Below are 27684 nucleotides of genomic sequence, written 5' to 3'. Positions count from 1 at the left end.
TAGCTCAATGCACCACTTTAATACAAACTAGGCCCATCTTCACCATCTTGTCAGCTATTTCAGCTTACAGTTTTACACTGGCAAACTAGAGCAATACAGAATACTGCCATCAGAGGAACTGATCCCATTCATTCATTAAAAACATTCAGTGCGAGTTTATTGGGCAATATATTATTGTGTTGTATGCAACCCTTCCACTCTTCTAAGTCATCAGAAAAGTGCAGAGGAAATCCATGGCATGAAGACAGACATCTCTTCTTGGTCCATCACACCGGATATTATTCAGTCTAGTACCTTATGAGCACCCAACTCCTTCAGGAGTGCCTTGTGCAAGTAAATCTAGTGTCTCACTTGGAAAACCTGGCCAGTAAGCAATCTCACAGGAATTAACAGTTGGGAAGATCCCTCCAGGTCTAAAGCCAATCCACTTCCAGATCAGAATCCAGTCCATACAATTGTTCTTTTTCACATTTTTTTTCTTCCTTTTAAACAATTATTGAACCTGTTACTCTCAATTTTCACTCAAACCATTTGGCATGACAAAGGAGATGCAGATTTCATGTTAGATAACAAGGATGAATAAAGACTACACAGCAGTAAATTACAGTGGCCTGTTCTTGACCACAAAATTACATTTACAATATAGAACAAACACATATTAAACAATTAAACCCACAAATATTACTAGTAGGTGAATCCAGAATACAGTGATTTACAAATAACATCTTGAAATACACAGGAAAATATGAAAGGGAGCACTGATCCATCAGATCCATCAACCTTCTTTGGGGGGAAGGCAAGCAGGGAAGAGGAAGGAGTTCCTCCCCTTCACCCCACTCTGTTCCTTCCCCATTATCTTTGAACGCAGGAACAAAAAGACTAGCTCCCTTTTTATGTTTTCCAAATGTTGGTTCAAAGAGAACCATCACAGTAGCCAGACACTTCAGACTCTCTCCACAGTACAGCAAACTCAGAGATGCAGTAATGATCACATTAGTAAGATGTTAACAGAATAAGGAGGTCCAACATAAAAGCCAGAGCTGGTAACACCACCAACAGACAATTCAAATGTGATGTTTCCAGAAGAGCTCAGAGTCATGCACAGTCATCAATGACAGGCGATGGCCAAAATACTTCATCACCTAGCACTGAGAATAAACCTGTTAAAAAGCAAGTTATTCTTCCCCACTGGGCAAAAGGCTACACTTGAGTGTGCGGTGGCTGTTAAGAAGCCTTCTCATTCTGCATAATCATTGTGCAAGTGTGTGCTTGGGCTTGTCAAACCTGTGAGAGTCAGGTTAGGGCCAAGCAGCCCCCTGTGGCAGAGATGCTTTCAGATGCTGTAGCCATGGCACAGTGTTCTCCCAAATGATGAACCATGCCTGGGAAACTCTATGTAACTTGCAGAAAGCTGAGAGCAGGCACATGGGAAAGCCCTCCAGGAGTAACTCCAGCCCTGTTTAACAACTCGAGAGAATCTAGCTCATCCTTAAGGCAACAACTACCTCACATTGCTCTGTTCCAGTAAAAACAGTGGAGAAAAACAGGAAGGGTGAGACATATGCCCAAAGCTCTGTTACCTCCAACTTACTGCATCCTATTTTCTACCTTTCAGAACTATGCCAGCATCCTTGTAATACTGTGAAGGGACTTGGCTCAATAGCACTACTATTCTGTCTTATGGGCAAGCATAGTTTACCTGAGGCCAGTCTGCCTTTGAGGTTTTGTTTTCAATATAGTACCATAAGGAAATGGCTGCAGCTAACCTTGCAGTCAACAGCTGACCCCTCCAACCCTCCCTGGCATCCCATAAAAAGCCAGAGAAGCATCAAGGCACAATGGTGAATGCCCTTTTGAGAATGTGCCTTAAAAGAATCAGTGCAAAGAGCAGAGAAATTACTAATTCCTATTACAAAAGTCACCTTGTTATACTAAAGAATTATGGTTTAAAAAAAGGTCAGCTTTGGTGGCATACATTTGCACATTAAGTCCCCAGCTATCATCAATGCCAGGGCTTGACCAACTCAACTACAGCATCGTGGGATAGTGCAAAACCTTCAAGTTTCAACAGCGAAATCACTGTTTTGCACATCCCTCCAGAACTGTGCAAGGTGCAACAGCACTCTAGGCGGTAAATGCATGCCTTCTAGAAGAGGCAGGGAAGTAAAACAGATACTACGTACCTAAGGTTTTCAGTACCATTCAGTTCCTCTCTGTATACCACCCACTGGGTTTCTATTTTTGCTGTTATTCAGATGAAGAGATTCCAGAAAAGGATTGTGTGTTGTCCTCCCCTCCCCATTCCTCAATAGACAATGACTGCAGTCAGGTCTCCGGAGGGGATTTTAAAGAGTAATGTGACCATCCTTCCTTTGCGTTACATAGATACATAAGGCTTCCAGTACAGTTTGTTAAATGCAGTAGCTGGAAGGAATACTCAAAAGAAAACAGAATTTTCTATTTATTTTCTACCTTCAACTCCTGGGAAGAGCGAAGCTTTGGAACATAACGTGAGAATTCAAATCTAATGCTTGGCTTGGCTGGACACCAGCTGAATACACGGTCTGAGGAGAAGAAACAGCAAGGAACAAAGAGACATACAGAATACCTGAGGAATCTGGAGATGTGGAATGGACATTCAGTTCATCATCAGTAATCACGATGAAAATATACAGGGGGAGGAGAAGAAAAGCCTTAGGACTAAAGCTGGGTGTGAAAATAATGCAGATTTCAGAGCAGACAAAGATGAGGAACAAAGTTTGACATCAAGCTGCCATCAGACCCGCAACTTTAAGAACAAAGGCTTACTGCAATCTCCTTCCTTAGGAAACATTTAGAACCACCCCAGTGCTAGCTGGCAAGGCACCAATTGTTGTGCTACAGTCCGTTGTGGCCGGGAGAGCCGTTCATGTGCTTTTCACAGCCAGGAACATCCGTGCTGTACAGGCCATCCAAGTATGCCAGGGAAATCTCTGCTACCAAGCTCCTGTCTGGGATGGACTGGGCCATTCCATAGATGGCTCCCTAAGCAGAGAAGAGGTCATTACATGGGATCATTAACGTCATTCAAGAAACAAGCTCATACTGCACACACACATCACTCTGGATCCTTACCATGCCCGTGGTCTTGGCGTTGAGATTCTTCATTATGTCCTCAATGCTGTCTTTGACATCTTTCAGGAACTGCTCAGCCACACCAGGCTTCGTGTGCAACTGCGTGATGCAAAGATGAATGCTGGGCAGGCAGGGCAGAGAGGAGAGATCAGTCACTTTGTGTACGGCAGCTGCACATTTACACAGCAACTGACAGCTCCTTCCCTAGCCAATAACAACTGCCTACCTCCTTAAATTAACATTTCACTGGTATTAAGGGTAAAGATTATTCATTTCTTTCCAGTTATAGATAACCCCTGCAAAATACTTGCTAGAACCAAGCTGCAGGAAGTTCAACTCTTCTTTTGCAAGGTGGCAGCTCCCCTTTCCTTCCTGACATCAGCATAGATGATTAAAGGTCTGCACTTCCTTACTACGTCAGCTACCCCCAGCGTGGAAGTCAGCCCCCACCAGGAGGAGCAGAGTTACTCACACCTCCAAGCTATTACTTCAGGCTCTCTAAACTCCTCTTCAAATCTACAATTGCAAATCTAAAAATTTTAATGCAGCTCTATCTTAGAACATTTGTCCCTCTCACCCACAGAAATGCAAACTCCACCTATTAAAAAAAAACAAAAAAAAAACAAAAAAAAAAAACCAATTTTGACAAACATTTCTTTGGCATCAGGCTGGAAACATCACTGAAAATGACTGGCCCTTCACTGCTCTTTCAATTACCTTCCTCTTCAGAGGGCAGGTATTTAAAAAACCAACCAAATAAATCTATGTGTACTCACTAGCAGACATGAGATAAAGCCCCAGCAATTTACATTTTTCTGCTTGCACAAAGCAGAGATAAATAGAAAGGGAGCCCAGTTATGCCCTCTGCCAGGCTTATTAATATTACTATTGCTGCTATATATGAGCAATTACAAACATAATTGCTTCTCCATAGAGAAGAAGTCTGCATACAATTTATCAGCTAACAGACAACACCACTCAGCAAATTAAGGTGGCCTAAAGTCAACTATCTTGCATACCCTGGCAATGCACATTGCTCCTCTGTCTACAACAGCATGACCACAAACTCACCTTGGTGGGAACTGCAAGATGTTCAAGTTCCATCCTTTTGCAGCTAACAAATTAGATAACCGATAAATGTCAAATGTGTCTGAACCAACGGAGAGGACAGACACCTCAGGTTTCCCAAAAATGAAGATGCTGTCAATTTTTCTCAACCTTGAAGGAACATTAAAAAGAAATGACTAAGCAGGGTTACAAGGAAACGGCAGGAAGGGGACAGACATTTAGTCTACCTATCTGGGGCCTCAACAGAAGAGAGGGGAACAGAGCAGAGCACATGCCTACCAAAGGAAAGAAGAGAAAGCAGAAGACGCTCTTGAAGCAAAGAGTCAGAAGAAACTCTTGGAGCAAAACCAGCTAAATAAAGATGCCAGCACCCCACCACTCCAAGTCCCTCAACAGTCTGGCACTGCGCAGACAACCTGGGCATAAACAAGTATCTTCTCCTATCTCTATCCAGTGGATCCCTGAGTAACTTGCAATAGCTTCTCTAGGAAAACAACAGAAAAAAACCCCAAAAAGCTAAGGCACACACGTACTCTGATTCAAGGAAGCGAGCTGTTTTTATGATCCTTTTCGTGGCCTCAACGTAGCCAGATTCCCCCATGTGCATCAGAGTTGCCCAGCACGCAGCTATGATTCCACCAGCCCTGGAGCCTGCTATGGAGGGGGAGGCGTATATGCCCCCTTGCCAGTCAGGTGCCACAAAGTACTGGTAGCTCCTGTACTTCTTGTCGCTGTACAGCACCACAGAGGAACCCTTGGGAGCGTAGCCATACTGCAAAGGGGTAACAAGGCATTAAAAAGCAGCAGGACTCAGTAGCATGGTCAAGCACCTACTACACACTGCTACCACAACCCACTTGCCCACAGGCATGTTGCACAAAAGCACCTGAACCCTTGCCCCTGCCCTTCAGCGCTCCTCTACATTGCAGGAAAGAAATGCCTGGTGCCAAGGATGGCATCAGAAATCGCTCCCCCAGAATGAAAGCATTGGAAGAACTCTCTCTCCCATTTTTACCTTGTGGGTATCAGCAGAAATGCTGGTCACACCTTTCACTCGGAAGTCAAACAGACGTTTCAGAGGGAACCCGGCCTTCTCCATGAAAACAATGAGAAAACCACCTAGGCAGGCATCGACATGGAAGGGGATTTTGTACTTCACTGCAAGCTGCATGTAAACGAGATTTGAGTGAGTAACGCAATCAGGAAAGAATGTGAGTTAGTTGGGGTACCCAGTATTTCACACTTGAAAGCATTTTTAGAACATCACGCCACCCTCAACTCGTTGAGGACAGGAGACCAGGAAGGACTGGCTACTTGTAGGATGCCTTCTCCAGCCTATTCTGCATGTTTAGACAGCACCAGCAAGATAAAACCTTTCTGTTTGGGCAGCTTGCTGTATTCGACAAAGAGATGAGTCAATTTGGTCTGACAGCAGCATCCCGGAGAAAGCGTGAGGACATGCTCCAAATGAAAAGAAAGTCAGAAGCCCTGGCTGGTTACATACAACAGAAATAACTGGAACAAGGAAAGTAAAACCAAGAGGCGTGTTTGAACCGAGATCCTGGCCCTTTGATTTCTCCTCACAACACATTCCTCTGACTTCTGCACCAAGCTTGCTACAACCAGTGGCCCTAAATCAAAGCCTTTTTACAAGGTGGACTATTTTGCTGTTATTTCTTCTCGGATATCAAAGGACAAACCCTTCTGGCTGGTTTCACAGAGAGAGCAGCAAAGCTTTAAGTCACAGACACAATACTTGCCTTCAGTTAAGCAGGAGTTCACGGCACAGGCTGGGGAGTTCAGAGACAAAGCATGTGCTTGTCACTTTGCCTTGCCACATCACACTGTGTGCAGCAGCTTAAGTCCGAACCCAGCACCATGCAAACTGTTATATGACAATGCCCAGAGGTAACATCTGGTATTTAAAGCCTAACCTCCCACAGAAGATACTGAGTAAGTGCAAAAAAAAAAGGTAGTCCTGCATTCCCGCTTTCCAGATCATGTCCTGCATATGCTGCTGTTGACTAACAATTGATTTGATTCAATGGCAGTAGCACATTCCCACCAATCTGCACCTCTCATTAGGTTCACAGGTTGGGATCCTGGAACACCTCTCCGCTCACTTTTCTTGTGTAGAACAATGCAAAAGTATTACTGCTACAGCACTTAGAAGCCCCAGGAGCATCCTACCTCTGCCACCTCTTCGATGGGGTCCATAATTCCATGTGGGAACTGGGGAGCAGAACAGACCAACATGGCTGTGTTCTTCGAAATAGCTCTCCTCATTGCCTGAAGATTTAAAGAGAGAAGATGCTCACATTCCATTTACCAAGTGCCACCCTGCCAAGAAAGATAAAAAAAATAAAACATGCAGCGCCTGGTCTTAAAATCTAACAGAAAGCCCACAGAAAGCAAAGTGATGAGCTATAAGCATGAGAAGACAGCAGTTCAGAAGACCTATCCACTTGAAAATACTAGCTGTTTTGTTCATCCTCATCTGAAACCTGTAACTATTTCCAAAATATGTAAACTATTCCATTCTAAATGAATGACAGAGAACAAAAGGATGGCTTACATCCACTTATTTCAACCAAAATCTTGTATGCAATGACACTTTTATTCCCACTGTCCTTCCTTGTACCCATGAAGCACTCTATCCACTGACTTGCTGGGTAAGTCCTGGGTAAACAGATTCTTTGCTATTACCTACGTAATGCTAATTTCCCCACAGAAAGGAGTTCCACACTGACTGGAGTGATACCTGAACATCCACTTCCATAGCCTTGGTCAATGGGATGTGAATCAACTTCATTCCAAAGTAGTGTGCTGCCTTGTCAAACGCAGCATGAGCGCTCACCGGGACCAACCTAGAAAAGTAACATATCACATACTTCAACCCAGGCAGCATGTAAGTCTTAGCACGAACAAGAGAGTAAAAAGAAAAGAATTCAGCTTGCAGGTATTTCAGTGTTTCTTCCCCTAGGGACAGGTCACAAACAGACCACGCACATGTTTCAACCGGCACAGGAAAGACCAGGCGCTATTCTGGATGAAACAATCCAAAGAAAGCCTAATAAAGTCATTCTGTTCCAACTGCATTGTCTCCTGTGAATCAGGAGTTCCTATGAAGGTTAACTTCTTGTCGTATCAAACAACATTTTACTGTCTCCAAAACCTCACCCTCCTCAGGAGGGGCACATGACAATAAAAAGCAAGGAGCAACAGAAGTACACTGAAATAACGTAACATTTGATGTCTGCCACCTCCAGTGGCAGAGTCTGAACCGCTTCAGTTAACCTTGCTTTCACATCTTTATTGGGGCCTTTAATAGCATACAAAATTGTTAGAAAAGGAAGAAAAGAGCCACAGGAATTCAGCAGAAGATGAACGCCATTTTATCTCTCTTTATATGTTCCCCTCTTAAGCAATTAACCAGAGAAACATTTTTGATGCACTGTCTAGAAAGAAAAAAAAAAAAAAACAAAAAACCCCATTAGAGAGCAAATCCTCTATTAGAAGTCTAACGATTAGCACAGTTCCTCATTTCAGCCCCAATCAATCCCAGAGTTTTCAGGCTAAACCCTCTTTGATCTGAATAAATCAAAACCCTTAAATACTTCAAAGTGCCTTGCAATCTCAGCTCAAGAGGAGCTCAGAGCGGCTATGAGCAGGCTCTGGCTACAGCTGCATGCAGGTATTTGCAAAAATACTCTGCATAGTGAAGTTACAACAGCTCCGCAGCCAACATTCACACCTGGCACCCCAGGCTACTCAAAGGCTCCTGTGCTTCTGCAATTCCCTTCAACCCAGGGTTCCCTCCTGTATTCAGGGCCTTCAAAAAGAGGTGGACAAGAAAGAGGTGGCTACGAAATGAAGGAATGCTGGGGTCTAGCAGCCACCTCAGCTCTGAAGGACAGCGAGTCGCAAGGCCACAAAGAAAAATCCCAGCCACAAAGGATTGCTCACATTTCTGGATGTTTGATGCCTCTCTCATAAGCCAGGTCTCGGTACGCCTTGCAAGCCATCAGGATACTCTCAGTTCCCCCAGATGTCATCTGTTGTGAAGAAAAGAAACAAATAAGGAAAATGGCCGCTGATGTGGATGCTGCAGCAGAGGAAAACTGAAAGTGGGATGCTGCCACAGCACCTCTGCCCAGCAGTGCTTGGAGGCAGAAGATGCATAGGACAACTCAGGCTTTCAAGGGCACTGAGCAGCTTAAGGTTGCTTCCTGACATCCAGGTTGAAAGTGCATATTTAACTAAATGTTGACTTCTCTGTTTCAAGTTAAATGAAATAAAAGCACAGAAGCCTAATGAGAGGGGACCACACAGCACAGTCACTAGCTGACAGAGATGACCACTCCTTATGAAACTACAAGCACATACTTACCCCCTTGATTACCTGGGCATTATTTATCTGGCTTTCAGATTAATGGTGCCACGCATACAGAAACAAGTAAGTTAAGCCAATCAAAGTACAGCAGAGTTTATTAGGTTTGGAGTAGTGCCACACTGGGGCCCAGAGCCAGCTTGATCTTGGCACTACTCCTGAGCCAGGAAACCTTCCCTGATCTGGGAGCAGCGCAGAGTGCTGAGCCCTCTCTGTAGAAGCCAGCCAAGGTCTGGTCCTTACAAGGCTGGAGCTTGTAAGCCCTCAAGGACCTCAGAAGGAATTTCTGCATCCATACAACCCACTGGCCATGCTGAGTTCACATCCTTCATCCTGTCCTCAGGTGAACAAGGAGTTCTGCATCACAAGATGGAAGAGAGGAAGGCACATGCCAGCTGCTTGACTAAGTTTACTACTGCATACTCAAGAGCTTTCTGCAAATAAATAAATTAAAAGTAAGTTCTTCTAATTGGACAACTGTCTCTCTCCAGCCAACATTTATGAGTCCTGATGTGCAAGGGACAGAAAAGTGCAAAACTTTCAAAGTGCAAGTTGATTCTAGTAAAATGTGAGGTTGGTTTATCAAGCAGGCTGCAGGTGTCAATGCTTCTGTCACTGCTGTGCTGAGGGAGACATACCTTGGGGAGGCCTGGTACCTGAGACAGGGGTACAGGGTTGGGTGAAAGAAAGGCCAATATGACAGCACGTATGGAGGACTGCTTTGAGATCCCCAAATCTGCTGAATACTCTGATACTTCTCCTTTTAACACCACACCCCAAATAAACATAAAAAGCACGCAATCACATCTGTATGCCTTGTGACTTCTGCCAGTCTGGGTTTTCTGCTGGTTTTCCCCCGCTGACATCGCTGCAAAACATCAAAACCCAAGAAAGAAGCGTGACTGTGACAATGACTCAACATTAAGCACAGAGAAAAGGAACAAAGTTCACAGGCACGAAAAGCACTCTGCCACATATCTTAACAGGATGGAAGCTAGCAGCAGCTGCCACCACAGGCAGCGTGGAAGTCACTGTCTCACCACTAACATTTCTGCTTTTTTTTTTCCTCTCCAGTTTGTAAAGCAACAGCTGTTGTTGAATAAACCTAACGGAGCTTCACACTGGGTAAAGAAATCACTGCATTTGTTGTGCAGCAAATAGATGGCAGGAGAAACACAATGTCCTAAGCATTTTATGGCCTACGTCATTCACTTCTCAATCCTTGTTATGAAAAGATCTGTAAAGTTGTCAGCTATCATCTTTAGAAAACAACAGCTGGCATAACATGAACTCCCTACTGTGGGGTGGGGGAAGAGGATCAGAATAACTGTATATTTGCAATATAGTTTGCAACACTGCTTACAGCTTTGTAAGGATTGTGAAAACAGTACTGGGCACGATTTTGGTATGTTGGAACTCACAATGCTGAGCAACAGACACCGTGCACGACCATGTGTGCTCCTTGTTGAGCAAGCAGCCCTACCTCTATCCTCCCCAAGAAGCAACCTCTGCAACAACAGCCTTATTCCTGTTGCAGTCTTTCCACCAACACCTTGCCCTCACACACAATACACCTGGCTCACCACCTGCGTGCAAATGTTGAGGCACAAAGCACAAGGAGGTCAGTGTCCCACTTTGTCACAGATCCAGGACGGATCCTCCTCCCAGGCACCAGCTCAAGCCTGACCCACCATCACAGGACCCGATATCCCCACCACCCACAGCAGCCAGCATGCAGTGATTCAGCCCACAGCACATGCAGACGTGTTTTCTCCTCCTCAGAATGAAAGTCCAGAGGCACATGCAATGCCGTGGGGAGAAGGGCTGGGAGCTGGCATTGCTTTCAGCAGCTTTCCAATCCCACAGTATCTGGAGAAGCCAGATGAACCACACGGGAAAAAGCAAACAAACACACTTTCTTTGTTCTTCCTTGTTTTTTTCCAAGTGGGGAGGGGAAGGAGAAAGCACAGGGGAAAAAATATCTCCCCTCCTCTTTAAACTCGTTATGCCCCTCCTGCTGCTCACTCCTTCCAAACACCGGCACTCTGGAGCCTCAGCATTAAAACAGCAAGAAGGTACAGTCCCCAAAGCAGGCTTTCTGCCACACCACTGTTAAGATGCCTGACACAGAAGAGCCCTGACTTAGCTCGCAGTCTCTAGGAAGTTTTGCTTGCAGTTCACCACATTCATTCAGACCCTGGAGACACATCTGAGAAAAGTTCCCCTGAGCTGAGCTATGTGATGAATAAAACAGTGGGCTACCGTTTATTTCTACTGCAGCATTAGAGCCGAAGTGTACCACAACCCATAAGGCCATAGCATAGTGGCAAGCTTGTGTAAAGTCCCTGTAAGCCCACTGCTTGTAAATTCCACCCATTATCTCTCACAAGGTGACCTACTTGTCATCACAGATAAAAGTTGACAGCTCTGCAGAAGGACAAGGCAGAGTCTAAGCCCCCCCAGGACACAGCACTCACATCCCACTGCTCAATTCCTATGCCAAATGAGCAGGCAGTTCTCTGACCAAGTCTGGAGCCCCCAAATTTGGGAGGAAGAGACAAACCAGCTTCTGTAGGAGGCTTGAGTCTGCATCTTCTGATTCTGGCTCCTCGCCTGTGCCCAGTTGCAAAGCACAAAGAATTCACAGGGAGACTGACATCAGATAGACACATGCACCCCACACACAATTTTCTTCTGCACTTCATTCAAAATTGCCCCTACTGTAAGTTTAAAAAAACTACTCAAAAAAAACAAACAAACAAACAAAAAAAAAAAGACACAGAAGCTTGCACAAAACCAGTGATTTCCCCACATCAGAGGGGAGATCTTCAGAGCCAGCACTGCAAAACAAAGCACCTTGCGAGCAGGAACGTATCAGGCAAGAAAACATTCTCCTCCCATTCTCCCATTCCTCCTGTATGTACTGAGCTTAATTAGTCTTCCCCAATCACAATTAGAATTTTCTGGGAGCCAAAAATCACCAAATCCTGTCTCTTGTGTGATGTGATTAAAAGAAAGAACCAAGTAGTAGCTAGTGACAGATAGGAAGCATCTACTCACTGCTAAAAATGATTGCCTTTAAACACTACTTGAAAACCTGGGCCATCTCTTGGTACAGCTTATGGCAAACTGCAGGCCAGCACAACCCCCACATAGGACCTGCTAGCATTTTTATGTTCACATTTAAACTATAGAGACTCACAGCCCCCGCACCTCGCATAAAGGCATCTCCTGTAAATAATGCAAGCTGCTCACCTACAACATTCAGAAACTTGAAACATGTTTCATTTTAACATCTATATAAGACACCAAATATCTTCCAGGAGGAAGCAGACTGATCTCCAGAGATGCCCTCAGGAAGGCATCCACACATTGCACCGCAGGACTGCGTGGAGATGCCCAGGCTGCAAAGAGACCTGGGAGCAGCACCAAAGTGTCAGCTTTTCTCAGATGGAGCTCCAAAGTATTAACCCCCAAAAGTGCAATGTGTCATGGAAATTAGAGCACAAAAAGGAAGTTAATTTGCCTTACTGAGAAGCTCAGACTTTTCTTCTTTGTCCCCCAAATAGCAAGCTCCTCAGAAGCACCAGCTCTGTCTGCCTTCACAAACCAACAGAACTGGATAGGTTGCCCAAGGTTCCTCCATCAGGTCAGTAAATACAGCAGACAGGGACCTGGCAACAGACTCTACTTCTCAGAGTGGTGCTGAAATTCAGAGGAAAAAAGCTTTTTTTTTTTTTTTTTTCTTTAAAAAGAAAAAAACTTTACAGCACTGCAAAACTGAATCAAGCAAACCACAAACCTCCCTGGAAAGAGCCAGCAGCACAGTATCTCCTGAACAGATCAATTCAAAGATAAAGATAACTCACAGCACTGCCTGGCTCAGCCATCTCTCTTTTTCAGCTTCGCTGGGTACTGGAGCAGAACTGCAGAAGCCACAGCCTTGCAGAGACAGAAAGAAGAGCAGCAGTTTGGAAAAAAACACTCTTTTAAAATGGCTTTGTTGCTGCCCAAACCTCCAGAAATCATTCTGAAATACTAAATCTGTTTAGGGAAGAAGAAAATAATAAGTCCCTGAGCCCAACTGCCTGAAGAGCACGTGATCCCCTACATCCCCCCACATCTCTCCAACAGCATTAGCTCCACCAGACACAGGCAGGAGGGCAGAAAGTCCACTGGAGAGACTCTTTTGGACAAGATAATTATAGGGGTACAATTAATCTTTTATTTCCATTCAATCATCCATTCAGCCCTCCCCCAAACCCTAAGAATTTATCTGTTCAACCAGCTGGAACATAGTTTCATGGCAGGCTACACACCTCCCCATTCATTTTGCTTCTGCTTGGCTCCAAGCTGCAGCCCTGCAGCACAATCCTCTGAAGGGAAAAGCAAAGAGAGAGGGAAAAGTGCAATTCCCAAGAGAATGATAGCAGAGGTCTCACACAGGCTACAGAGTGATCACTGTGGAGCAAGTTTTTACCATTCTGAATTTCTCCTCCCATACAATCCTACTTCCCCACAGATCTACTCACAGGGCCAAGGTTGACACTTTTATAATGCACAGATTAACATAAAGAGAACTGAAGAAGCAGACTACCACAAGCAAAGTTTTCCAACTGTATAATAAGCAATAGAGAGCTATTTGATTTGTATCAATTAACATCTCCACTACTCATAAAGATGACTTTCAGCATCTTTAGAATCAGCCTCTCCCCTCTCCATGGCCAGCCTCAGTTCTGCAGATCAGCAAGGAGAAGAGGTCAAGCTATTTTGAGATGCAAAGAAATGCACTGCTTCTCTAAACCTGAGGGTGGCACAAGGAATACATTCTCACTCAGCACGTGGAGGGGGTTGAAGAACTCAGAACCCAAGCCAGGTCACAGGGTACAACTTCCTGCTGTCGAAGGCAATCACACCTTAAATTGATAGTCACTGCACGATCCAGCTCTGTCTTCAATCCAGCTGGAGTCCTAACCACCTCTACCATTCAGCTAATCTAATACTTAACTCTTCAACACAGTAAAGTTTCCAACAGCCAAATTAAGCCCATTCAATGCCAGCTCATCCCATAAACTCTTGTGTCAACACTGCCTTTCCCCACCGATCTTTAGCCTCTGCAGGCCTTCTTCCTCCCTGCCTTATATACAGACAGCAGTCATATCACACCCAGCCTCTGAAAAATCACATCTGCATGCTTCTCACAAGCAGAACTACTTCTCTGCAACTTATCAAGCAGTTTCCATGTCAGCTGCAACACGACACCACGTTAGGAAATAAGACCTCACTGTCTCAGACACCACAAACAGGGAAAGAATGTGGCCTGAGGAATTTAGAACTCCTATCAGAAAGGCAAACCAAGAGGAAGGAGCGTAAGAAATTATGGCATATTTTTACAACAATAATTTACTGTGCAAGTTCATAGCTTTTGTTCTTTGACCGGCTTTAAAAGAAATCAGCATTAAGAGCACACAGTTGGACTCTTGATATGAACTCCATCGAGGCTTTAGAACTGGTTTCCACTCCACTATACTGGAAGGTCTCATAAATCTGGGAAGAACAAGTGACAGTACAGTGCCATGCCTGCTTGACCACCAATACCTGGAGCCATTTGCTGGTGATCAGCCAGTCAGCCTTGTCCTCAGTCTCAGCATTTTGGCATGTTCACAGGTTTCCAGCTCAGAGACGTGACCTGACAGGAGCTATTCAAAGACACTGCCCTGGCACACGCCAGAATCATAAACCAGAATCTCTGCCTCAGATGGATGGCTAGCACTTCGAGTCAGAAATACCCAAGAACTCATGGGACACTTGGACACAGGTTACTTACAGCACCACAAGAACTGGGGCCCCCATGGAAGAGACTACAGGCAATCCTGACTACTTCTGCTTCCATCTTCCTCAAACCAGGGAATATATCTGGATGGAGGGGATTACTCCAGGCAAACTCTTCATACACCTTCAAAAGAGAGACAGAAATTTAGCTGTGCAGATTAAGTTTTGGATTATCAGCAAGAGGTCCAGATTTAGAAATGCTCTACACACACTGCGTATATAAGCAGACTATGTGCAGTATTAACTCCTGCTGCGAGTGCTCACCACAAGCTGGGAAGCTATTGCTGGGAGGAAAAGAAAAAATCATTTGTTTTTCTAGGGCATTCTGGTCTCTGGAATGCTTCTATAACAGCAATATTGCGTGTTGTAAAGGCAGGTTTAATGGTTTAGCTATTTAAATAAGAACAAAAACATCTGTTGTTCTTTTGTACTACACCTAGACCTGGTGTATGCACACTCTATGACTGCTTTATGCAAAGCAGGCCAGTATATAGTTCCCAAAAATTGCTTTGCAGAACTAGTTTTTGAATTCACTATTAAAGGGCAATTCCGAAGCAGCCAGAAAAGCACAACTGACCACCCACACCGCAGCAAAAGTGGCTGTGGAAACCAGTATTTCATGCTCGTTCTGCAACTGCGAGCTCGCAGGATGAGGCTGGAACAGGCCAGTTCCGACCTCCTGCAGCCACGATGAAAAAGCAACTGCAGGGATGTTGAAAGAAACACTGCAGAATAAGCCAGAGAATAATCAGCATAGACGGAGGGAATGTTTCCACACAGCACTCAATCCAAGGTGACGCTGCTCTAGCAAGGCAGCTCTGAGCTTTATTTTTCCCCAGAAGAAAACAGCAATAGCAACCACCCAACAGAGCTCATTACAGCTGTTACAAATGCTGTTCCCAGGAGCAAGAAAGCTAGATTTTCCTTTAGCAAAAACAACTCTTGAAGTAGATACGTTGAAAAACAGACCTTAGGGCTGCTTATTTTTTTTCCAACCTTCTCAAAGGGGAAGGTTTCAGACTAGGTAAACAGACCTAACAAAGACTCCACTGAAACATGCCAGTGCCCCATTGTTGTACAATTTGGACTGCACAGCAATGCCAAACACATTTTACAAACATCCTTTTTTGCTTAAATCAAGACCAATTCTGCTTTGTTTAGTCAAGCTTTTGCAGCCCAAAGTCCCACAGCAACCCAGTAGCAGGAGAGGCAAGGATCCTTTCGCTTCAGCCTACACAGTTATATCCATCACAGGGCTTGCTGAAGCTGACTTATGGCCATTTTATGTCAGTTTATGTCAGTACCAGATTTCAATTCACTTGCACTCAGCTTCTTACTTTCTTACTCAAAACATCTTATCAGATTGGATCCTAGTTATCTTCATATTGTTTTCACAATGGCCAGCTTTGCAAGCCTCAAGTGCTTTGCTAATAAATGCCTTTCTACCTACATATACCCATGGCTCTGTCTTCAGAGTTGGGCTATCTAAGCCTCAGATCTTCCCCGCTCATCATGAAATACGCTGGAACAGCGTTGAGGGTTTCTGGTCACCCTGAAGTTGTTAAAAACCTCTAAGATGCCCAGTTAGACTGCTTGCACTTTACCTTCACTAGCAGACGGGTAAGTTTCTCTTCACCGCTGTACACGGTCCCAGAGACTTTCCCATCCTCCCAGCGTACATCTCCTGAAAGAGAAGAAAGAAGCACACTGGTTGCAAGCACAGCCATTCTCAGAAAGCACGTGGAAGAGCACAGAGAAAGCCTCCACAGCAGTTCTGCAGATGAGGATTCTGCTTTTAGGTTTCACTGACGAGGAACAAGCATGATTTTTGTGCCACAGAAGTAGTTCCCTGTAGTGCTATGCCTCTGGCATCCTGTGCCCCATAGACACAGCAAATAACAAATAAATAATGAATAAAGTGTTAGCACAAACAGCTAGCTGCAGCAAGCAGTTACATTAACGTGCAATCCACTTTAATCCCTACTCAGACTCCCCAGGCTCCTGCCCACAAAGTTGAGCTCTCGTTGCTCAAGCTAGTCACATCCAAAGAGCACCCGTCACACTGCTGTAAACTAAGATGGAAAGGCCAAGATTGTATTGCTCAAAACTATGGCGTGGGACTTCTCAGTTAAGTGCCTCTGATACATTAACAAACAAGAGCAGGTGGACGGAATAGCATCAGCAGGGCACCCTGTGTAACAGTGTTTCAACACACTTAACCAGGCCACTTTCCCTTGCCAAATATCCAAGCAAAGCCTTTCCACCTGTCTCTTTGTATTCTCCTGCATAAACCTCAATGGCATCAGCTCCACAAGAGTACACCAAGTGAGCCAAGTCACAGCCCAGCCTTCACTTCTAAGTAGCTTTCAAACGGCGTGGCAAATGTGTGAGAAGCCACAGAAAAAGGAAAAGAAAAAAGGAACAAAAGCCTGGTGAATGAAGGGAATAATCACTAAGAGGAATAACATAGACAGAAGACAGATACAGAAAGTTGCACAAACAACACAGAAGTAGAAAAAAGGAAATTGTTAGAGCATATTCTATAGCAAAACTTTTCTTGTATTCAGAGTAGTTTTCCAGCAGAAAATTCCAAGTATTTATCAGACTGGCGGAAGGGATAAGCAGTCAGTCACTCACATTTGCTCATTAGAAGTAATAGGCAGGTGAACCAGGGTGGAGACATTTACATCAGTCAGCTAATTCAAACTGAGTTTCAGACACTGCTTTTATGCATTCAAGCCAGAGTGGCCTTGCCTTCCTTAAGTGGCATTTTGAAGGTGCAAAGCACTATGACTTTGATTAAAAGAGTCCTGGAAATTCCCTAAAAACACTGCTTGGAAGTTCCTTTGGTTATGAATATTCCATTGGGCTTCACAGAAAACACATTTCTGGAAAAAAAACAAACATCAAGGCTCAGAAACGTATTCAAAACTGCATTCAAATAATTCCCTCTGTACTTCTCTTCTTCTCAGCTCTCCCATCACTGCTAGCTCTAAACTCCTAGGGAAGAAAGGGAACTTCAACATAAATACTTGAATACACTGTTAAAAGATGTAAATACAGACTTTTGTCACTTCCAGAAGGAAAACAGACATAAATTTGTAAGTGAAGAACATCAGCAAGATGTTGTACGTAAGACAAAGCTATGAGCAGGAGTCATTAGATCCCATTTGGCAGAGTAAGCCTAATGCTAGGCCTGTGAAAGGGACCCACCCTCACTGCAGCAGTCTCACAGTCATACCTTTTGAGCTGTACTCTTTCATCTTCTGTAGAACCTCAGGCTGGTCCATGCCTTGTTCTGGCAGCACTTTGATATAATTCTTCTCATCTTTCAGGAAGGATAAACTGGAAGTGACATCATTCAAGGCTTCATCAATCTTCTTTTGAATCTAAGAAAGAAAGAAAAACTCTATCAACAAAGGTACTGGCCACATTATAAATTACAGTTCAGTGCGTGTGACGTTGAACTCACTGGCTACTTTCAAACCAGTGAGCAGAACAGGTAGGATCTGTTCTAACTCTATGACCAAAAAAGCATGGCAGAGTTCACAGTTCTCCCTTCCTACCAACTTCTTCCTCCAAAAACAAGCTGTCCTTGTCCAAAATGCCTCCTGAAATGCCCACAGCCATACACTAGTCTCTAAACAGCACTGGGAACTGCCTAAAGGCATCCTAGCTGGCACAGAACAGAACTGTACCAAGTAGCTAATACAAGAGATTGCAGAGCAGTGCTCAGCTGCGTTTAACATAACAGGGCAGAGTTCGCTGCCCTGTTCAAAGAGATTGTACTTTAATGGATAATGAAGAACAGTGGGAATTCTGAGTCCTTTCTTTAATAAATGGGACAACAAAGCTTAAAGCAGAAATATTTCACTGCTATCCACTAAGGCTTTTTAAAAATCACAGCCCATAATTTACAGAAGTCTTCAGATTCATTGCATTTTGTACTTTGTCTCATCTGCCAACACATACACAGTTTAGAGGCTCATGGAAACTGAAACATGAAAGAAATCTCCCTTATAAACGCTGTTACGAGATTTCTTCCTTCTTAATCACACCCCACATCCAGGAGGCCCAGACTCCTTCCCAGAAAGCATTTCAAAGCAGACAATCTTCTGAACAACACAGGTGTTGGAATATTATCAGCTTTAAAGACTTTTGGACATTGGAATGCCTCCTTTCAGCAACTGATAGGTTATCAGGTATCAGCCTAGCAAAGAGTGGGAAGAGCACACAGATAGGGCACAGCATGAGTCCTCTGGCACAGGAGAGCTTAACATTACTATGCTCTGAGAAGGTAAACCTGGATAAAATAGAATACAAGGGGCCAAGAAGGTGTCCTTTCCTAACAGGCAGAAGCAGGGGACAACTAACACTTAGTTCATCTGACCAGCCAGAAAGTAAAACTGGGGCACAACATGAAAAGAAGGAGAGATGTTATTCCCATTATTCCCTTACAGAAGGCTGAGGGAGAAACTTGATAGCTGCAACCATAGCAAGGTCAAAAGGAAAAGGCTGCTCTTCACTACTTCCATCTGATAAAGTCACCTACAACAGCTGGCACCCTCATGCTGCCCCAACTGATTCAGTGTGTAAACACCAAAAAGAATGGGTAAGCACCATTGACTAGGAAAAAAAAAAAAACAAGCTGAGTACTTCTTGATGATTAAGTCATGACGTGCTAAAACATGCTGACATCCATAGTTTCAAGTCTTTATGTAAAAAACATCTTCCAGACACTAAAGTCCATCTCATCTTTATGATTACAGTTACAGCAACTTCTGGTATCTTTGTGCTATAAAGCTTTTGCTAACAGGTATCTGAGCTCTAGACACGGACAGCCATCTGATTAAAAGATTTATCTTTCCACGTTGCACAACAGACCCTATCTCTCACTTGCTCAAGAACAAGACACTGTTTCAGAAGAACACACAAGTTCATTCGTGTCCCCTTCTCCCACCAATCAAGCAATTCTCTTGACATCTAGCAAAGAAATACCACTGGAAAATTCTGCCTCTGGACTCACTGATACTTGGTGGTATACTTAAGTGGTACCTCCAATTTATGAGTGCAATATTATTACAAAAAGACTAGGTAGAAATTATGTCTTTCATTAAACCAGGTAGTGGCATCAGTATTCTTGCATCATTATGATAACAGGAACAAGAGACAGCAAAGACACAGAAAATACAGCTTTGCAGGCTCAAAAAACATTGCAATAAGTTGTTCAAATACTTACTATAGCCCCAACAAATGGCATTTTTCTCAACAGTCTGAAGAATTGTTTTTTAGTTCGGGATGTTAAACCTGAAAGGGAAAAGTCACAAGTTAACCTTATGTTAAGAAACCAAAAACAGTCTCAGAGCACAATAATTCACCACACAGGCTTAGTATTTCTGATCCAGGCTAAAATAAAGCAGTCACAAAGGGGATATGGTGAAAGAGAATCATATCAGAAAGCAGACACAGGTCAGGCTGCAGAAGAAACTGGTTTGCCCAACAGCAGTTACCTATGGGAACCAACTATTTGACTCATTTTCTTAATTTACTGCTAGGGCTGCTGAGTAAAGTCATGCCAACTGTGAAGGCTAAGATCTTTTCAACCCAGGCGTATGAGAGGACAGCACCTACTTGAATGGGAATTTACACCCACACATGGAGTTTTACAAAGGAAGGGAGTTTAGGATTCGCTAAAGGCAAGATCTCCAGCAAAAAGGAAAATAATTTTGGAAGTATTTTCTGCATCTTCAAACCAGAATAGAACTGCAACATGCAAACACTCAGCAACGTGAGACCGGCTCCCAGGCCCCAGCAGGATGAACCGAGCTGGAATGCAACAAGTATTCTTCAGGGTTCATCCATCCAGCACAGGAGGGAAATGCACCACCACAGCCCAAATATGAAATGAGAAAAGCCGCTGATGACAAACACCGGAAAACTCCTGGGGTAGCTTCAAAGGCAGGAATGCAAGCAGGATGACAGAGATGGTTTACAGCCATCAAAAATGCCTTTTGAGTCATCTGGACATTTCAATCAAGCACTGGCATTACAGGACGCTTTCAGCAGGAAAGAGTAAATCAGCTTTAAAAAAAAAGAAAAGTAGTCAACCATTTTAAAACTTCACAAATTTATCTATAGCATTAGACTGGCCCATTATTTTCCATTTTATATGTGCTCCTATCTATTTTGAGAAGCTACAGGAGGACAGCAATTGCAGCTTGGCACACTCTAGAGCAAATATTTGTTAGCACTCTGAAAATAGCATTTCCGTTGTACATTTTCTGTGTGCAGACCATTTAATTAAGAACTTCCACGCTGAGGGGAAAAAACACACAACTGTAGACTCCTGAAAAAAATCAGACAGCCTTATTAGATTTCCTAGCCATTAGTAAATATTTTTAAAACACTGTGCAACAGTACAAATTTCAGACAAGTAGTTAGCATGACCCTACACTGAGCACAGGCTTGGTGTTCCCAGCGTTCAGTTACTGAGAAGTAGGCACCAAATTAAAAACTGGGCTATTTTTAAAAAGCTGTCACTACAGCATAACCCTACGGCCCATGGAATTGGCAAAGCACCTTGCTCTGCTCTGGGGGCAAGGCAGCTCTCCTGACCATCACACAGGCAGAGCAGACTGCAGGTTCATCTAAAGGTCCTACAGAAGAGCTGTCAGCGCAGCAATCACAAAGCAGGAAGAGGCTAGATCATACACAGTTACCTTGAATATCCTGAGGATGAAACATATTCCCAACATCACATCAAATTTCCCTCCTCCGGCAGGGAAGCAATTGAGAGCAAATACTATCCAAGCATTTGGCTACAGGGTGTGGATATACATAAGGTCCTAAGAACTTGAATCAAATTCCCCAGGTTTTGAGCTGGAGAGTATTGTGACAAACAAGTGAGGTAGCCAAAAGCTCACAGGAGCCCAAAGCAAAGGAAGGAGATATGGGCACATTCCAGGCTGGCCTGCCACACCCTCTACAGGAATGGGGACGTTCCATTGATTAGACAGGACTCATCCTTAATTTGGAAAAGGGTTTTGTTAATCCTCACTGGCAGCAGAAGGCGTGTTTTAACAAACGCTCGCTCTCATTCCATCCTTTTCCCTCCACTACATGAGAGCAACTGCATCCCCCTCCCACCCCACACAAGGCAAACCCCACGCCAAGTTCTTACTCTCGGACTGGAAGAGGAAGCCATGCAGCCATACAGTTAGAAGCGTGGAGGAAAACGTCAGCCCAACCAGCTGCCAGGGCTCCAGTCCATCACAGCGGGCGTTCACGAAGCTCGTTACTTTCTCCCAGTACATCTGGAGGATCTCCTTATAGGGAGTGATGGCATCCTGTGCAAAGGGAAACAGACACTGAGAAAAGCTCAAACACACACAAACAGGGCAGCAGAAATGCTTTAATGACAGAACTCCCTGCCGTGAGAGGCGAGTAAAAAGGTGCTCTTCAGCAAACAGACCTCCCACTTTCCTTAACTCCTCAACAGCACACATAGGTGTCAATGATTTCCAACCAAAAGCCACCGATAGATGTGTAAGTCTCAAGGTCCCAAGTCAACATCAGCAGATCATACCACGGCCCCAGGGACACAGTTGTGTCAAATCACAGTATTATTTTTCCAAGGAACTGTCTGTCTGTCCACAGAGCAAGTGAAAGCTAAACTGCTACCGCTCAGCAGGTACCACCAAAACAGGGCTATTTGAGTACCAAAGGCTGGACATTTAAAGACGAGAGTACTCAGCAGCACTCCAAGCTTAAGAAGTGATTATCGTATTCCATATAAAGGAAGGATGGCAGAGACAAACACTACTGGGGGGAAAAAAAACCAACACAACAAAACATAACTCATACAACTAGAAAACTGTGATGCAATCGTAATTACAATGTCAAGCTAGTAACTACTGTCAGGACAGAGCTCAAGAACCTTATCCACAATTTTAAAGCATGCTGCCTTTGTGAGTCTCAGAAGTAGTGACAGGGACAACAGAAGGTTCACAATGGGAAAGTATCACTTCCCCACTACAGGGCGTCTTTATAGAAATTCTCAGCACAAGGATGCAGAGCTATAGGAACAGGTCCAGAGAAGGGCCACAAAGATGATCAAAGGGCTGGAGCACCTCTCCTGTGAAGAAAAGTTGAAGGACCTGGACTTGTTCAGTTCAGAGAAAAGAAAACTCCAAGGATACCTCATTGAGGTCTTCCAGTACTTGAAGAGAGCCTACAAGCAGGAGGGAGATCAACTTTTTACATGATCTGATAGTGATAAGACAAGGGGGAAATGTCTTTAAACTCAAAGAGGGCAGATTTAGGTTAGATGTTAGGAAGAAATTTTCTACCCAGAGGGTGGTGAGGCACTGGCACACATGCACAGAGCTGTGGGTGCCCCATCCCTGGAGGGATTCAAGACCAGATCAGATGGGGCCCTGGGCAGCCTGACATTTGGTTGGCAACCCTGCCCATGGCAAGAGGTTGGAACCAGATGGTCTTTAAGGTTTCTTCCAACCTAAGGCATTCTATGATACCATGATCCCAACACAGTTGGAGAGATTACAAACAGCCTAGAAAAAAAACAAGAGCTTCCAAACAGTCAAAGGAGAAAGTACTTACAAAAAAGCACTAAAGAGCAATCGCTACACAGGAAAAGCAGTAAAATATGTATAATACAAGAGAATTTTAAAAACAAACAAACAAACAAAAAAGAAAAACAAACCACTTAAGCATCCCAAATATAAGGCTAAAAACTTCCAGCAAACCAACAGTGCCAAGGCATCACAGAGGAGCAATATCGCTCACACCTCAACACAGGCAGGAGGAAACAGAATGAAAAGGGCTAAACCAGGTGTCTGGCAAGAGGAACAGCCCTCAGCTACAGGAAGCCAAATTAGCACCCATATGTCTGGCACAGAGCAGCTTCCAAATGCCCCAGCCACTTCAGCCCAAAAAGAAGCCAGCCACATAAACCACCGCAATTAATAGTGTCAGGGTTAGCGCCCAGTCCTCCAACTCCAACACCACAAAGATGACTTAACCCACAGATTTAGGGCACTTTTCAACTAACCAAAGGCACTTCTCAAGTTTCATCAAGTTTGCACAATTTTCTCAGCAAAACCCCTGGAAAGGAGTGCTTAACCAGCAAGGACATCATTGGTCCACTGCCTGAGAGCTCACATCTGGATCTCAGCCAGTGCTGGAAGTGCATTTACACGTGTGGGAACTGAGCCATTAATGCACTGGTGCCTCCAGAACTGTTGTTAAGCAGTGGCAAGAAAACCCTACTGTATCAGATACACAGCAGGATGTGGGTTTTCTCTTGACAGTGGAATATTGTGCAAGATTCATGCCCAAAATGACAAGGGAATGCAACATTAGACAGAAGTTACTCATGACAATGGCCAAGTTAAAAACGATATCTGGCAAGACATTCATCTCATTCTTGGAGAAAACTCTGGACGGAAGTTGCCAAATGCACGTTCTGGTGTCAAACCACACGCTCTCCACTGAAATCAGTAGTCAGCAGCGCATCAGCATTCCATAAGAAAGGAAGGAAAAAATAAGTCAGCATTCCAGACTCAGCCCAGCTGCACAGCTCCAGTGCAAGTCCTGCTGCCCAGCACAGGGATGAGCAAATCCAAGGGTCTCTCCTTTTCAAAAGCTCTCAACCCAGTGCCCCAGGCTGCCCATGCAGGCTGCTCCACTCTGAGCTTACTACAGAAGCAAAGCACGGGTGGGATGTCTGCAACCTGTGATGCAGCCTTACAGCTATTTCTGTACAGCAGCATTTCTTCATTGACATGATCAGGAAAAAAATAAAAAACAAAAAAAGAGCAGCACAGGTGCCTAATGAAGACATCACAGCTGAATGAGCAACACATGCGTGTTGCCCTATCTTTGTTTCTCAGTTCAGAAGACTGGTTAGCTATGCAATGCAATTTGTCAGCTCCTTGATAAGCTGCATGCTCAGCATTTTCAAAGTGTTTCTTTGCCCCAAAGTATCTACTAAGATATGAGACCTCTGGTCTACCAATTACTCATAATACTGATGGTACCACTCAGACATACCCTGTGTCTTCATTACACTCAGCGATGTGCAAAGACATTGCTCCCTCTCTTAGAGAAAGCAGGCAGGGGAAATAGACAGCCTACATTTAGCCCCACTGGAAGATTTATTTTTAATTGTCAGAGCATTAAGACAAACCCAGGTATTAGATACAATACTCACTGCCCCATTAGGGCTTGCAGCATTCATCTGTACTGACACTAATGCACTCAGCAACCTAAGCAGTTTACATGCTGAATTTTTAGCTACATCGATTAGGAATCCTTAGGACTTGACTTCTAAAAGCCATTAGCCAGCTGAACTGTTCCAGGGATACAGCATTCACACCATGACAGAAGGGGACAAACGAACTGCAGCAATCCTCCTCTACCCCAGAACGTAGGAAAGAAGGAAGGGGAAAATTGCCAAAGCTTGCTACAGCAGATTTGGTAGTTTTGCTGGAACAGCACTTCCTCTGCTGCAGGTTTAAACCTAAGAGATAAAAAAGATAAAGGCAATATACTGGGGAACCTCACACTGCTGGTAAAGTGCCTTCCCTTTCTGACACCACAAAGTGCAAGCACTGAAAAGTTTACCTGCGCAAAGACTGGAAAAAAGGTTTATCAGCAGAATCTTCCCTGCCCCAGAGAGCACTTAAAGTGGAACAGAGAGTAAAAGCAGTTTTTAAAGGCAAGTTTATTTTAGGTAGTAGCATGAATCTTAGAATCACTGTGCGAGGAGGTACTGCTAAGATCAAACCACATCCTCAGTTTTCACCCCAGTCTATACATTCTCCAGCCATTTGTCTAAAAGCACAGCACTTGCTGCCCAGCCTAAAACAAACCAGCCACGTGGGCACCTGGCACCTCCACACGGTGCCAAGCGCTTGCAAGAAAAGCAGTGGCTGGGTGGCAGAAGTTGTCTCCTGTGGACCACAGACTGCCCAGCCAGGTAGCCAACACAGGAATCCCAAACCCTAATGCTGTGTTTGTTGTCTGTCTGTCCTTACTGATAGGGCTGATGAGCGAAGTGACGGTGCACAACTCATCACATCATAAATTATGGAGCAGGGAGGCTGCACTGCCTGGGTCAAGCCTGACATGGAACACACACTGCTGTGGCAATGACAGCGTGAGCTGCTACACAACTGGTTCTCCCAACACAGCCAGCTCGCTGAGGTTCCAATGAAAAACAAGCTGAAGAACAGCAGTTTGCTTATTTATCATCTGCCTAAGGAGGAGGAAGACTGCAATTAGCTGTGCCTGCACAAGAGGCACGTCTGTCCTGTACGATGACACGGGACCAGCTCTGCTGTGGTGCCATTGGTCTCACAGCCTGCTTCCTGCCACGGAGTTGGAGGGTTGAGCAATGCCCTGGCTCGCCGAGGGTGCACTGTTTTGGTTTGTGCTTCCAGCCCTCGTGAGCATGACAAATACCTTTACATAAGCGCTAGGCATGGAATATTTGTTAGTCAACTCCTAATTACAGCCCGAGTTGTGGCCTGCATACTGCCCATCCCCAGGGACGTGAGGCCATGCAGTGATAATAGACAGGATCTCACCAAAATTAAGACTCACACGTCTTTAGACGCACAGGCTGAACTCTGAAAGAAAATCGAGGCCAGGTCATGCTTATTGCAGCGTCTTCTGTGCTGCATTTTTTCCCACCACTACAGTGCTAGAAGCCCTTTTCCTCCAGCATTTCTTTTGCTGTACACAGCATATGCAAAGTGAAGGCAGGCGCACAAACCCACCAGCCCAGAAGTTCACAGGGAGTTCTCAGTGACGGGCTAATTATAGCACAAAAACAAACAGGCAGCAGCCTGGAGCGAGGCCGGCAGCACCCTGGGGCTCCACACAGAGGGGAATGTGAAGTTATCAACACAAGGATGGGAAAAGGCCGATCCCAGGCTCAAAAAACATGCAGTTCTAGACAGCCCAAAGGGCTTTCAAAATGAGGTTAGGTTTCAGATTTCACGTGGGGGCGAGGGAAAAACCACAAAGAGCAGCTATTGTACAAAGCCTAACAGATGCTCTCCTCAGCAAGCTAAGAAACCAAACTGCCTCAGAAGCAAGTACTCAGCCCGAAAAATACACAATGCACCTCTCGTTCCCTTTGCTCACTACAACAAATGGATCTATAAAGCCTCTGCACACATCCAGGCACACTGCAGACAGCACAGCTCTCTGAGGGCCTGGATGCACTTACTGCATACCCTGCGTGAACCCATTACAGCTCTCCCTGGGGTTGTGGCTTCAGGCTCCTGCAATGCTTTCTTCTTCTCCCAGCATCCAGGAGGACACGAGCAGCACTCGGCTCTGTGCTGGGACTCATCCGGACACATTTTGCTGCTTGGCACCCACTCAGATGCAGGTCACGCAGTGCTTTCTGCATGCCTTCTGGAGAACAAAATGGGCATTGATCTGAAACATTCTGCAAGCAGCTCGCAGAGGTACCACTGCAAGAAGGAAGGGGACAGCCTCTTTAGCAGGGTCTGTCGCAACAGGATGAGGGGAACCGGTTTCAAGCTGGAAGAGGGGAGGTTTAGACTGGATAGAAGGACAAAGCTTTTGTTTTTGTAAGAGCAGTGAAGCCCAGGTTGCTCAGCAAGGCGGTGCATGCCCCATCCCCGGAGACACCCAAGGCCAGGCTGGATGGGGCTGAGCACCTGTAGGCGTCCTGTTCATTGCAGGGGTCGGACAGGATGGCCTTTGAGGGTCACTGGGAGTTACGACGGCAAAGGAAACAGCTCGCAGCACATCAAACACTTCCGAGAGACGGCGGCCCCGAGTTTCTAGGAAACATCAATCTCATCTGCAGAAAGGAAGCCGCCGCTGCCCCAGCACGGCTCGCAGGGCGGAGAGCTGCGCTCAGGAGGCCAGAAGGGACGGGCAAAGCCGGACAGAGAGCAGCCCCGGCTGCACGAGGGGAGGGCGCACACAACAGCCGCCGCCACGGGACGGCACGGGACGGCACCGGGCGGCCCCGGCGCCCGCAGCACGCTCCCCTCGCCCCGCAAGGCCTGCTGCCGGCCGCACGGCACCCGGAGCCGCGCCTAGAGAAGCCGGGCTGAGGGGCCGGTTGCCGGCCGTCCGAGCTCCGGAGGCCGCGTGCAGCCGCACGCCGCTTTGTCCCTGCCCGCCCCACGCCCTCCCGTCCGTCGCGCTGCCGCCACCGCTTACCATCGCCCCTGCTGCCGCCTCGGCCGCCGCCGCTCTGCGCCCTGAGCCGG

At 45.2% G+C, this 27684-nt stretch overlaps 1 protein-coding gene across 1 annotated transcript; it reads right to left on the bottom strand.

Moving 5' to 3' along the window:
* Positions 1-27684, bottom strand: SGPL1 (sphingosine-1-phosphate lyase 1). Its single transcript, XM_042817816.1, has 14 exons — positions 27635-27684; positions 21585-21750; positions 19644-19711; positions 17646-17793; positions 16009-16088; positions 14400-14528; positions 8149-8237; positions 6944-7049; positions 6373-6471; positions 5198-5347; positions 4716-4954; positions 4186-4332; positions 3115-3235; positions 1-3024 (listed from the first exon to the last, which is right to left on the bottom strand). The coding sequence occupies exons 1-14, from the start codon at positions 27635-27637 to the stop codon at positions 2878-2880; spliced, it is 1692 nt and encodes a 563-aa protein (XP_042673750.1). The 5' UTR covers positions 27638-27684; the 3' UTR covers positions 1-2877.

The sequence above is a fragment of the Centrocercus urophasianus genome, unplaced genomic scaffold (assembly GCF_019232065.1).
Source record: "Centrocercus urophasianus isolate 14NV4802_14NV808 unplaced genomic scaffold, USGS_Curo_1.0 seq_17, whole genome shotgun sequence".
NCBI lineage: Eukaryota > Metazoa > Chordata > Aves > Galliformes > Phasianidae > Centrocercus > Centrocercus urophasianus.
Note: the sequence above shows the minus strand (reverse complement) of the source record. Positions and strands in the feature narration are given on the sequence as shown.

Excerpts from the sequence above, each read along its gene's own strand:
- SGPL1 (XM_042817816.1), bottom strand. Across the intron at positions 6,472-6,943 it reads CTATGGAAGTGGATGTTCAG|GCAATGAGGAGAGCTATTTC; the intron begins GTATCACTCCAG and ends TTAAATCTTCAG. Across the intron at positions 3,025-3,114 it reads ACGCCAAGACCACGGGCATG|GGAGCCATCTATGGAATGGC; the intron begins GTAAGGATCCAG and ends TTCTCTGCTTAG.